The 14,166-nt window shown below is 41.2% G+C and overlaps 1 protein-coding gene across 4 annotated transcripts in view; it reads left to right on the forward strand.

Moving 5' to 3' along the window:
* ABCC3 (ATP binding cassette subfamily C member 3) overlaps positions 1 to 14,166 on the forward strand; it is a 100,294-nt gene that overhangs the window by 25,756 nt on the left and 60,372 nt on the right. For all 4 annotated transcript variants that reach the window (XR_003089756.2, XM_006125098.4, XM_014574621.3 and 1 more), the window contains exons 2-7: positions 5,009 to 5,185; positions 5,941 to 6,066; positions 7,270 to 7,407; positions 9,399 to 9,524; positions 10,633 to 10,694; positions 13,515 to 13,646. Coding sequence is in view for 3 of the 4 variants with exons in the window: in XM_006125098.4 (XP_006125160.2) it covers positions 5,009 to 5,185; positions 5,941 to 6,066; positions 7,270 to 7,407; positions 9,399 to 9,524; positions 10,633 to 10,694; positions 13,515 to 13,646 (761 nt within the window). In the remaining variant the exon portion in view is untranslated. The remainder of the gene's footprint in view (positions 1 to 5,008; positions 5,186 to 5,940; positions 6,067 to 7,269; positions 7,408 to 9,398; positions 9,525 to 10,632; positions 10,695 to 13,514; positions 13,647 to 14,166) is intronic.

Below are 14,166 nucleotides of genomic sequence, written 5' to 3' on the forward strand. Positions count from 1 at the left end.
TGTCCATTAATAGAGCAAAGCAAATGGTCTCCTTAGCAATTAAAGTATCCTGGATGATTTCTGCCAGATTTGTCCTGGGATATAATTATCACCTATGGAGTCACAGATCCATTACCTGTATTTATCAACTTCTCTTGCTTTTCCCCTTTATCTTTCTCTCTTTTCTTCTGCTTCCTCTCGGACTTTAACCTTGAATAGCCCACCAGATGGTGATAACCCACATAAGTCAATAGTGTGGTACATATTAATTTTCTCTGTTGTGTGAATGTTGGTTATCTTCTGTCTTCCCCTTTTTGATGTTTTAAATTTGTATATGTATTTCCTTTTGGCGCTCATACCTCCACCTGTACCCCTGTACTTTCAGGTGTGTTTTTTTTAAAGTGACAAAATACATATTGATAAATGAATTCAATTAAAATAATCGGCCAGATCACAACAAATAATATTAAACTACCCCTCGTTCTGGATAGGTGAGATTTAAACAGAGGTTAAGACCATTTGTGGTCTTGAAAGTTTCCACAGATGAGGGCATAGGGGTCAAAATCACCTCTCCCATCTTAATTTTTTTCAGCCAAACTTTGTGGTGACTGTTATGCTCATTCTTCTGCTCCCACTGTTTAATGTCTCTATCCTAAAGCATTATTGGCATGACTTCTTTGAAAAGCCACATGCAGCTCGTGAGCCGCAGGTTGGCCACCCTTGGTTTGTGTGTACTGAGGTTCGTGTGAATGTGCACCATGTGTAAGAACAAAAAATCCCTAGCTGTGGGTGTTCTGCTAATGAGCTGGGCAGCACTTTTAATCTCTCCTGAGTAGCCACTTACAGAGAACACTGGTCTGAACCCAATTAAACAGCCCCTTACTCAGTGCTCCCCCCTTGGGAAGCCAAGTCAGACTGAGCTGGCATAGGCCAGCCCCAGGTTTCTAACTGCAGTGTAGACATAGCCATATAGGCTGCCTTCCACAGGCAATAGAATAAACTGGTTGTGCTTACAGATCAAAGTGATGGAGGGCGGGGGCAGAGTGCTGGGTAAGTCTGAGCTTTCAATAGGTGTCTCACCCAGATGTCAGGGAGACCCATTTCATCCTGGTCATAAAAAGGGCAAGTTTAGGGACCTTGTTTTTTTCCTTTCTATTGACTTTGAACTATTAAATGTCCGACTCTCTTCTTTTGTGGCATGCTGAGCTTCATGTGAATTTTCTCCTCCTCAACTCTCATCCCCGTCATACTCTGTCCAGTGAACAAAATTACTAGTGGAGGCAGAAATGGGGGGGGAGGGGATTAGAGCTCTGTGTGCAGGTTTTTTGAAGGGAATTACAGTGTAATGGTGTGACTGCAGTCAGTTTTGCTTATCTCATTGCCTTTATGCATGACCGAGGTTGCTTGTAGAGATGGACAAAATGGTCTGGGTAAAACAGAAAATCTTCCATGCCCGCACCATTTCCAGACCTTTATGTGATACTTAAAACCAAACCTTTTCCTTAGCTGGTCAGATTCTGACCTTGGCATAGAAGGGTGCAACTCTTTTGAAGTCAGGGAACATGTTCCTTCGTACACCAGATAAGAGTGTAGCCCAGTGTCTCATTTCATCTTTCCCAAAGCTTCATTATGCAGATGTGTGACTAGTAGGGATCTGACCACCCTGCTAGAAATTTGCCGGTTTGATCTTGGAAGTTGTGTTTGTCAAAGGAGCTACCTTGTACAATAATTACTCGTTTAACACGTGCCTGCTTAACATGTTTTTGAAATAGCACGATTTTTTTTTAGGGAACGGTTTTCGAATAACACGACTGTCCCCGAAATAACACGAAAATAATCAAGTGGCAGACTACTTTGTGCAGCAGTATAAGTTGGTGAAAACAGTGGTAATATGCATGAGCATATGAATACACATGGTCACAGCACTCCTCCGCTCACTCACGTGTTTATCTTTGTGTTTTAACACACTGCAGCGACTTGTGTTGCTAGTTATCTTATGTTGCTAGATATCTAATGTTGTCGCTGATGACCCAGCACCAACAAAAAATTGACTGTCACCACCACCTGAAATGCAACCCCCACCTTTTTCCATTATTTTTAATGGGAAAATTGACCCCGCATAGCATGTTTTCGCTTAGCACGAACATTTTCAGAAACGCATCTATAGTGTTAAATGATGAGGAATTACTGTATAGCACATGGACTGTTGCAGCATGGACAGAACTCTTAATAGTTCATCATTGTGACCATATATTAATCTAAGCCTTATCAGCAGATTGCAGCTGTTTAATTCACTTAAACAGCAGCTGTTGCTTTCAGAGTCTCCTTCTTTGATTTGGAAGAAAAACAAGTAACATATTTTGAAAGCACTTTTGAAGAACCTCCCTTTTGGAGAAGTTATCAGTTTACAAGGGACATTGAATTAACTGGAAGTTTGTGATTATATGGATAGCTGGAAGTCCAAAAAACACAAAGGGGGTCAAACCATAGCAAGAGGTTTATACACAGATAATTTTTATGTGTGTTTTAGATAGGTCTTAATTTTATAATCTCCCTGTTTAAAATCTTCTGCATTTTGATAAGGGTTTTTTTGCAGGAAACTTAAAATTATCTACCACGTTTTAGATATAACTGTTATCCGCTAACCAAGATAAGACAGAAAACATTTTTCCACTAATTACATTGAAATCTCTAGTTCTGAGTTTTGATAAGAGGGCAAATAATTTAACTTCTTTATTTGCAGACAGTGTGTTTAAAACAGTAGGCACAACATGGGAATGAGACTCCATATCTGAAGCTGCAGATGGCAAGTGTAGCACAAGATGTTTGCGAGGAAGCACATTTTCCTTCTTACGTGTCAACTGTGTTCATTTTACTGGGTGCTGTTTACAGAAGAGATTTACTTATTTTTCTAGCAGTGTTAGAAAGAAGGACAAGATTTTGTCCGTAAATGTAGCCTTTTTCCAGATCCTCAAAGTTACACTGAACAAATAGTTTGTTTAAACCTGATCATCTCCCATAATACTGGATGTTTGTGTTGTGGACTGGGACACCGTTTTCCGCAGCTCCCATTGGCCACGAAGGGTGCTACATGGCCAACAGGAGATGCAAGCACCTATACCTGCAGAGGCTGTATTTGCTGGTAAAAACAGCAAGGCAGCCCACCAGGGGCTAGCCCTGACATAGCGCCTCCAGCCCACCTGCTGGTTATTGCCCAACGCAGGGTTTTTTGCTTCTCTGTCCCGTCACGGATCCCTGACTGCATCCGCAAGATGCCAGGCCTCGTGTGTTTCTCTGCTTGGGTGTAATTCCGCAGTCCTCTTATGTGGAGCCCTGAGCAATGGCAGTCTGTGTAGCTGAGTCTGAGGACCTGTGGTTCTTTGTGATTTTCGGATCCGTGGTGGAAAGCCATCAGCCTTCACTGAACACAAGTGGTGTTTGTTTTATTGCTGGGAACAGAGCTTTTAGAGGAAAATGGATTTTAAAACAACAAACTATCTATGGCAGCAATAGGGTTGCCAGATGTCCGGTTTTGAACCAGTATTTGAGCTTTCTCTTCGGGAAACAAATTGAGAAAATGAGAAAATATAAATGTCTGGTATTTTCAAAATACAGTGGAATGTAGATTGTGATGTAATGTCCAGTGTGTCCGGTATTTTTGTTGAAACCATCTGGCAACCCTAGGCAGCAGTGAGCAACCTAGGGTATTGAGAGGCCTTCCTTTAGCTCAGCAGGCTGCAAGATTGTTGTAATCAAGACAGCCCCCAGGGATAGGGCAGGTTTGCTTACTGCAGTTGTATATGTAGAATTTGCAAGATGAGCCAGTTGAACCGTAGCAGCGCTTTGATTGGATGCAGGAGGAGGACATGGATCTCACAGTCAATGTTGTCTGCAATTAGCACACACCTCACTTCATGTGCCCTTGCTTTATGTGCATGTCATTTTAGTACTGTAATACAGGTAGGAGAAAACGACATGGACAGAAACCAGTGGAATCTGGCAACCTTGTGTGTGGGCAACAGTAAACAAAATATCTCACAGGCCACATGTAGCCCACAGGCTCCAGGTTGCCCATCACTGGTCTACATGGATGTGCCTCTAGCTTAAAACAATAACATGCAGTAATAGTGACACAGGTAGGCCTCGCTCCTCCAGAAGCTCCTCGCATGTCCCTGAGTCTCTGTCTGATCCTTCCTCAACAATAGCTACACTTCCTTGAAAGAGCATCCCATTTTCAACCCTCTTCTTTTGTGCTGTCGGGCTTTGACCCTTTCTGGTCCAAACCAGTTTTGTCAGCTGTCTATCTTGAGCCATTCTTTTCCTTGTCCTCTGTTTCTCTAGACAGTCCCTTACTATACTATAGAGATATCATTGTGTAGACAACTATATGATTAACCCTAAGCCTGGGCAGAGGCAGCAGTGCGAGATGGCGAGGGCTCCCCGGGAGTGGGACCTGGAGTGCTCTGGCTGCCGGCCCCACTGCCTGGGACTATTAGATATCATGTAATTGAATAGCCGTGGAACCTCATGAAATCTTACTGGTTACACAATAATTCAACATCCCTGCTGTACTAATGCCTTATATTCGTACAGTAAACACCCCAGTAACAAGGCCAACACACTGTGTTCATAAATTATTACAGAGCAGCTCCAAGTCCATCACAGTTGGGTCTTGGGTTTGCATATCCTCCCGCAGCTCAGTGGCCCTACAGCAGTATTTCTTAAACGTTAAGACTGAGGAACACCAAACAATACTTTTTTTTATGAGGCGCACCAAGGATTTTTTGTTGGGGGGGGGAGGAAAGTTGGGGGGAAAGTAATTGAGGGAAAAAAAGGTCACCTTCCCCTTTAATGATGGCCATTTTGAATTCTGTTGTTCCGTGGCACACCGGTGTGCCATGGAGAACAGTTTAAGAAACGCTGCCCTACAGCCTCTAGTAGAGCCTGGAAGAAGCTCCTTTCAGTGGTCATTGTAGCCCGCAAGGCTCTAGGCTTCCTATTAATTCATCTCTATGCATCTTTTCTCTAGGATTCCAACATATCCGTGCATACTGACAATCCAGACCTAACACCATGTTTTCAGAACACCATCCTAGCATGGATCCCTAGCATTTATCTCTGGAGCATCTTACCCTTTTATCTCCTGTATCTGAAACGCAACAAAAGGGGCTACATCGTTCTCTCCATGCTGAGCCGGTTGAAGACGGTAAGTTCTTTCTGTCCTTGGGGTCATCTGTGGGAGTGGAAGCAAAGGCATGTAAATTCAAGGCCAACAGCGTGTAAAGGTGGAACCCTGTACCAGGTGGAAAATCGGTGGCCCTATCTGCCTTGAGATTAAAGTGAGTAAATAAATACACTTTCCAAATGTTTGATAATGAAGGGCGCTGGCCAAGTCTGGGTTCCATAAGGTTGACAGCACTCTCACTGGCTTCAGGGTCAGGGTGCATGTAAGGGCTTCAGGATTGGGGGCATGGTAGGTAACAACATGCCCAGAAGTCTCAGAGGGCTAGCCATGTTAGTCCGTAACTGAAAAAAACTTTAAAAAAACAACAAATAGTTCTGCAGCACCTTAGAGGCTCACAAAAAATGTAGATGGTATCATGAGCATTTGTGGGTTCATCTGAAGAAGTGGGTTGTGCTCATGAAAGCTCATGATACCATCTACATTTGTTGGTTTTTAAGGTTTTTTTTCAGTATGCACAGAGATCCCTGAAATACATAACCTCTGGCAACAAGGCCTATGACCTATTCCTGTCTCTGGATAAGCAGAGCTCCAGCTCCTGGGCTGACGAGGGGAGAGTTCACCCTTCAGTGTCAACGTTTCCTTCAGTTGGTTGAAGTAACAACCCTGCTTTATTTTAAAAGAGCTTCTTGTTAGTCACAATATAACTACTCTGCAGATCTCCACCTGGCGGTGAATTTATCCACTGTCTTCCCCATTTAACACCATTCTTCTTTTAGATTTTCGGTGTTCTGCTGTGGTGTGTGTGCTGGGCAGACTTGTTCTTCTCCTTCCATGAACTCCTACAAAGCAAAGCCCTGCCCCCAGTCTATTTTGTAACTCCTTTAGTTCTTGGCATCACAATGGTAAGCATGCATGTCTATTAGTGACAATTAACGGGAGTCGTTTTCATGAGCGTTAAGTTATCATTTGTGTGCGAATGGGGTAGAAAACCCTTTCTGTGCATTCTGCTCTAAACCACTGAATTCTGTTGGTCATCCCTTAAATTGGTCCAATGTTGACAGCCTCTGAAGAGAGATTGAGGAATTAGATGGGCCATCAATACTGAACTACTTTACCAGCTCTTGAATTGATGGCTTCATTGGTTGTGGCTTGGGTGTGGTTGGCTATGGGTGAATCAGAATTGCTAGCTTCATCTGATGGTCAAATAGAACTTCAGTTCTTGTCAATTTTCCCCCTTTCGTTGCCATTAAATGTTCTGTGCTTTTGTAAAAAAAAAAAAAGTTGATAATATTTTTTGAGTTTCTGCATGGAAAACGTTGCTTAGTGAAAAAAGCTTCTGGTTCAAACAGTCTCCATTGAAGAGATGATTAGCAATGTCAGTTTAATGGCACTATTTGTTCTGTATCATTTAGTTCCTTATGTAAAATTCTCCATGCTACCTTCCTTATGTTTGTGTAAAGATAAGTGACCTATCTTTTTTGTGAGGTGTTTTTTTTTGGCCTTTCCTGAGCAAAGCAATGTACTGGAGTAGTGTTTGTGTATTGTTCTTATATCAGATTGTCCCTCTGATTTCTATTGTTGGTTCTTTATTGGATGGAAACCAAAAGCATTTTGCTTAAGAACTCAAACCGACTTTCAACTGTGGGCTGGAAAATGAAATGCTACTATCTAGCCACTAAGCTTTTAATTATTTATGTGGGATGAAAACATTCACCTAACTAGATGGAAGAAGTGAATTTTTTGGCAAAGAGCCAACAAAGTTTAAAAATGCATTTATTCATAATGTTAATTGGGGACAAACAAGAGAAGTTTCAGTTAAAAGAAAAAACATCGGATCCGGGACTATGAAAACAGAGAGAAATATTATTTTATAAGAGCCCTGTCCTGCTTTCATTAGGCAAATGAAAGTTGGCAATTGACTTCCATGGGAGCATGACTGATCCTTAAGTGTACAAGAAATCATGTTTGGAATCCTACAATTGCAGTGGTTTTGCTTTTTTTGGAGGTGATGGGTGAATTGTTATGGGTCCCCAGTGAAAGCACAAATGGTTGGGGAGAGCAATGTCTGGCATATATTTATATGTTCCTATGTTTACTTTTTACAGGTGGTAGCCACAATACTCATTCAGTATGAGAGGCTACGAGGCATTCAGTCCTCCGGAGTGCTCATAATATTCTGGTTTTTGTCTGTTCTTTGTGCCGTGGTTCCTTTCCGCTCCAAGATCATTGCTGCAACAACTCAGGTAAACCTATTATGTTTATACAGGGGACAGCTGGCAGACATGTCTTTAAAGGATAGTTAGGAATGAGTCACTCAGTTTAGATGTTAGATCTGGACCCGAACTTTACCAGACAACAGGGAAGTTTTGGCTCCAAAGATCAGATTTAATCTGCCTGAAATTTAAAGGGAACTCTGACTTCTTTTATTGTTGCATTGCCCAGACTGTGCTCAGTCAAAGGATGCATTGGGGTACGTCTACGCAGTGCGGCTATTTTGGGATACTGGAGGTATCCCAAAATAGCTACCCCACGTCTTAACAAGCCACCCATTATTTTGAAATCGTTTTTGAAATAATGGGTGTGCTATTTTGGCATCCCTGTAACTCTTGTTCCACAAGGGTTAAGGGATATCTTGAAATAGTTCATTATTTCAAAATCTGACACAGTGTAGATGCACCAAATTTCAAAATAAGCTATATCGATAAAGAATCAAAATAAGATATGCAACTTGCGTAGCGCAAAATGCATATCTTATTTTGAGCTCAGGGTGCTATGTAGATGCACCCAGGGTACCTTGGTCATCTGAGGGCTGCTCCAATTCTATATACAGTGGAGCAGATTGCAGCCACCCTTACTTTTAAATAAAGAGCAGTGGTATTAGAGACACTATGTCCTTCTATCCAGTGCTCCTTGGTTCATACAGTTCAGCTGCACTGGGCTGCCCTGTCAACTCTTGATGTGATTGTAACAGGATTTTCACTGTTACTGTGGCTGTAAGCAAAGTTCAGAAATTTAGAGGGAGAAGAAAAGAAACCAATGCTGATATCTATGATCCTTGTTTAAAAACTTGTTCTGCCACAGTGAGAGAGGGACTTCTATGTCAGAACAAATTTCCATTTCAATATTGAATAAGTCCTATGATGTAGTGATTAGCTAATTGAAAGCCTGGAAAGAAAAGCTGCGTGTTAAGAACACTAAGTGTAAGATCCTGGTCCCATAAAACTCCATGGGAGTTGCTTTGTCAAGCCAGGACATAAAAAACCTCTAGGGATGGAGATTCCACCACCTCCCTAGGGAACCCATTCCAGTACTTCCCCACCCTCCTAGTGAAATAGTTTTTCCTGATATCCAACCTAGACCTCCCCCACTGCAACTTGAGACCATTGCTCCTTATTCTGTCATCCGTCACCACTGAGAACAGCTTCTCTCCATCCTTTTTGGAATCCCCCTTCAGGTAGTTGAAGGCTGTTATCAAATCCCCCCTCACTCTTCTCTTCTGTAGTTTAAACAAGTCCAAATCCTTCAGCCTCTCCTCATAAATCATGTGCTTCAGCCCCTGAATCATTTTTGTTGCCCTCCACTGGGCTTTCTCCTTTCTGTAATGGGAGGCCCAGAATTGGACTCAGTGCTCTAGGGGCTCATCTAGACTGCGCTAGAGTGTTGAGAGAGGATATGCAAATTCCACTGAATTTGCATATCCTCTCTCAACACTCTAGTCTAGCGGAGTCTAGATGAGCCCTAGATGTGGCCTCACCAGTGCCGAATAAAGGGGAATATCATCATCAGGATCTCCCAAAAAGATTTCACGTGGTTCTGGTTCAGAAAAGTGCCCTTATTCAGGAAAGGTATTTAAGCAAATACTGTTGAAGTCAACAATACTTAAGCACAAAGTTAACGTTAAGCACTCACTTAGATGCTTTACTGAACAGGGACCCACATTTGTAAGCGTTGTTCCTCGTAGTAAGGGATTTGCAGAGCAGAACCCTAGAGGTCAAAATGTGCTCCAGAAAGAAGCTTAATAAATTAGATTCTATAACAATTAAGTCTCAGAGGGGTAGATGTGTTAGTCTGTATCTGCAAAAACGATGAGAAGTATTGTGGCACCATAAAGACTAACAGATTTGTTTGGGTATAAGGTTTTGTGGGTAAAACCCACTTCATCAGACGCTGACTCCTTCTTTTTATAAAATTAAGTCTAACGAAAACAACCCTTTACTGTGTTTTCTCCTTCTAGGGCCAAACAGAAGATAGGTTCAGATTTGCCACATTTTTTGGCTACTTTGCACTGATACTCATTGAGCTGATCCTTTCATGCTTTAAAGAAAAGCCTCCATTTTTCTCCCCTATTAATACTGATTCTGTAAGTACTGTTGTATTCCTCTGATGATATTTTATAGAATTTCTTAGTCAGGTGTCGTGTAAAGGAAATTTCAGTAATTGGTCTTTATTGGGACGAATGTTCAGGTGGCTTAGTGTAGTATGTCACAGCCTTTCAGGTTGGCAACTCCATTACATGAAGTCAAACATCTTCACAACAGCTCCTCCCCCCACATTATATGTACTAAAATTAAAAATGCATCAGTAGTAACGGTAATAATCCTGTGTAATTGGTTCATGTGTGTGTTTCAAGAGGTTGACAGAGAATGTTTGCCATTGGAGGGAAATTGTATGTAGGGTGTTAGGGAGCAAGATTTTCTTAGTTTTTATATGAAAATAAAATTTTCAACTCATCATGACCCCCCCAGTTGAGAAACACTGGTTTAGGAGATTGGGTGATGACACAGAGTTTTTTACCACTAGATCTTTAGTTCAAATCCAGCTCAGAACAGCTGGTTGTCAAAGATAGAGCTCACTATTAGAAATACTGAGATTACCACACTTCATTTATTAAATTTTTATGCAGCAGCAAATATATTTATGAGAATTAAAATGTGATATTTGATTGTTCCAAGGATTATCTCTGGAGAGATGGACTTCAGTTTGATGGATGTTGCCTTAATGATATGTCAAGCCATTGGGGTTTTAATTTATTCATAAATGAGCCATTACTGCAGGACTTGAGAATGGATAAGGAATAACCTTAAGATAAAACAATAGTACTGTCTTATGGTTAAATTGCTGCTCTATCTTTTTAAGCCATTTCCATAGCTGGATTTATGTTTGAACCAACCTGGGAGAGAATGCCGAATTATAGAATTAATTTCTGAAACGAACATTTCTGCCAGCAAAGAATGACATTTCATTATGTACAAGTGTGATTTAAAAGCAGTATGAGTGCTAGTTGTTAAGGAATGAAAGGAGTCCTGTATGAAATGGAGTATGAAATAATACAATTTGATGATGCATTAGGACATAGTGCATAAATTACTCACTGTCATAGACCAAAACTGATTAAAATGTGTTTTATATTCTTTTTGAATCAATGCTATTTAAACATGCAAATTCTTTTTAATGTAACCTTCTTATAGAATCCATGTCCAGAGTTAAATTCAGGCTTTCTTTCAAGAATGACCTTTTGGTGGTTTACAAGGTGAGCATGTTCTTCTAGGGCTTTTATAACCCCCAGGATAACCTCCATTTTTGTTGGCAAAAAATGGGATTTCTAACAACCAAAAAATTCCCTTGTAGTATCTACTGGAGAAAATTACTCGCTTCCTGTTCATTTTTGTGTACTGTTTCTCCTGAGAGGTATCAGGACATCAATGGAAGCAGTGAAGGAGACTTGAAAATCAGTCCATAACGTACCAATAAGATTTCTAATATCTTTCAGAACTGTAGAGATGAAACTAAATATTGGCCTAATAAACAGTATATACAATAAACCTATTTATTTTTATGGCTCAAGCCTCCTGTTGGTGTATATTGTAAAACAGATCTTGATAGAGACTCAAAGGCTGCGTCTAGACTGGCAAGTTTTTCTGCAAAAGCAGGTACTTTTGCGGAAAAACTTGCCAGCTGTCTACACTGGCCGCTTGAATTTGCGCAGGAACACTGATGATCTCATGTAAGATTGTCAGTGTTCTTGCAGAAATATTATGCTGCTCCCATTCGGACAAAAGCCCTCTTCAAGAGGGCCAGTGTAGATAACGCGGTATTGTGCGCAAAAAAGCCCGGATCACAAAAATGGCGATCGGGGCTTTCTTGCGCAAAACCGCGTCTAGATTGGCACGGATGCTTTTCCGCAAAAAGTGCTTTTGCGGAAAAGAGTCCGTGCCAATCTAGACGCTCTTTTCTGCAAATGCTTTTAACGGAAAAACTTTTCTGTTAAAAGCATTTGCGGAAAATCATGCCAGTCTAGACATAGCCAAAGATTATTGTATCTGGAGATAAGTACAGGATTCAGGGCTTACTAAAGCAGAAGAATCTGGTTGAGTTGGTTGGGCAAAAGTAGTATAAAATGGACAAGGAAGGCCTCTGAAGGGTTAACATTGAGTGAACTTGCTTACTATATACTAGAGTGCTACATAAAGGAAGAGAGTCGGTGAATCATAAGAACAGGTCGCACAAGAGGGATAATTCTGCAATCTTTTGTTTCCAGGAGGATGCTTTTCAATTCCAGTTGCCGTTTTTATGTACCGTGTTTCTGAAGGGATTCTGTGCAAAAAAGGAAAGAAAATCCAGTTGTATCTCTAACATGACAACTTTCAAGAGTAGAATTGTTGCTGTTACACATGGATTCAAGATGCAAAGTTCAGATCCAAAGTTTTGGCCCCTTGCTAATAGTGAGATGGGCCAACTGCAAAGTTCCTATCCCAGACTCAAATTTTCTTTGAGGGTGGTAGCATCTGGGATTTTTGCTTCAGCCTCAGTGAGAAAAGTGTCTGAGGAAGTGGGTTGTGCCCATGAAAGCTCTTGATATTACAGGTTGAACCCCTGTAAACTGAAAGGACCACGGATGTTCCAGGACCAGAGAATCCTGGTGGAGGGCTGGTGGCTGTGTCCCAGGTGGGGCTGTGGGACCAGGCGCACAGCAGCTGATCTGCCCAGTGGGAGAAGGAGCCTGTGTGCACCAAGGGGGCTGCCTTGTGAGGCCGGGAGCCCAGCATGCTGGGAGCTGGGAAGCCTGGCTTAGCAGGGAAGAGGGGACAGACCAGCAGGGCAGCAAAGCCAGTGGCAGTGGAAGGATCCCGGGAGTCAGTATCAGGGGAGCCAGATATGACCACCTCTGTTCTAGCAAATACCTCATCCAGGACCAGTCAGGTCCCGAGAGTGCCGGACCAGGGAGGTCCAACCTGTTATGTATAAGTTTTCTTAGTCTCTAAAGTGTCACAGGACTACTCATTGTTTCTTTAAATTTACAGACTTATCACTGCTACCCCTCTGTGGCATTAGCAATGTCATCTTATTATCCTGTGTGTAAACCCAGCAAGACCATTTGTAATAAGTGTGTCATATTTGCAAAGCTTCTCAGGGATTTGAATGCTCAACTTCTATTAGAAATTAATGGGCATTATCTGTCCATATCCCATAGGCAGCTTTGACAGTCTCTCCCTAGATATACCATTGAGCAATAATAATTTTCAATTATATGGAGAAAAAAATCCCATTTTGCTTTGTTGTCTTGATTTTTATACTTGGTTCAGCTCAGACAGTGCCTCTTGACTAATTTAATTATTTTAACTTCTTGACACTTCATCATTCTCATCCAGCAGTACAATTCAACTCAAACGCTTCTGCAAAGGGTTTCTTTATTGTTCTTTAAATTGTTTTCATTGACTTTTTTTAAAAAAAATCATGACAATATTTCTATAATATATTAGTTTTTAAAAGTGTTGTTTATTAACTAAACATAAACGTGGATTCTGAATTATCTGAACTCTTTCCCATGAATGTGTAACTCAGCTTTTGCTTAAAGATCTGATTATCACTCTTAGGGTACAGCTAGACTATGTTCTTTTTTCAAAAGGATATATGCAGCTTTGGTGCTAATTTGCATATCTTCTGATTGCTTTTTTGAAAGTGGGGTTTTTTTTCAAAAAAGAAAGCAATTGAGACATGGTTCTTTTGGAAAAAAAATCCCACCCTTTTTTCGAAAACCCTTCATCCTCAAAAAATGAGGGGTGCACCCCTTTGAAAAAGGGGTTTTATTCAAACGAACCGTGTCTAAGCTGCTTTCTTTTTCGAGGGGGAAAAAAAAACTTTCAAAAAAGTGATCAGAAGATATGCAAATTAGCTCTGAATTTGCATATCTCATTTCGAAAGAAGAACGTAGTCTAGATGTACCCTTGGTTCAGAGAGATATCCTTCTTACTTTTGTTGTCTAAGTGGTACTGGAGTTTCTAATGTTAATTGATGCCTTTAAGTCTATCTGCCAAATGGAATTGGAACTACTATTTTTATATACATATAGGATGGCAATTCTTGGTTATAAGAAGCCTCTTGAAGATAAAGACTTATGGTCCCTGAATGAAGATGATACCTCCAGTGTGATTATAAAACAACTGCAGAAAGAGTGGGATAGACAAAAAATCACATTGAAACAGTAAGTGCTTCCATATTTTAGCAAGCAAAGTTTGGTCTCTAAATTGTATCTTAAAAATGAGTCCTGCTCTGAAAAGGGACAATAGTATGGTCTACACTACAACGTTGCTCCTGCTGATGTAAATTGCCCACTACGCAGACCTAATAATTTCACCTTTATGAGAGGCACAGCACTTAGGTCAAAGTAATTAGGGTGATTTGGTGTCTGTGTTGACACTGCATTACTTACATTGCCTGTTGGCTGTCAGCCCTGCATGGGGCTCATAGCTGTGGTTTCTCTACCCCGGGGCTGACACCATGGGCTGTGGGCCCAAGCAGGGGCAGGCTGCTGCTGTCAGTGTCCACAGTGCCCCCACACAATTAAGTTGGTGGAAGCTCTCCTGGTAAGAATGTGAACCACTAACAGATGAGGGCGTGTGTGGATGTGAACCACCATGGTTGTTACAACCTGACTTAATTCTGTAGTGTAGACCAGGCCTAAGTAAAACGGCCACCTATTAACTCTCTGTCTATCCTCCAGG

This window comes from Pelodiscus sinensis, chromosome 20, assembly GCF_049634645.1.
Source record: "Pelodiscus sinensis isolate JC-2024 chromosome 20, ASM4963464v1, whole genome shotgun sequence".
Taxonomy (NCBI): domain Eukaryota; kingdom Metazoa; phylum Chordata; order Testudines; family Trionychidae; genus Pelodiscus; species Pelodiscus sinensis.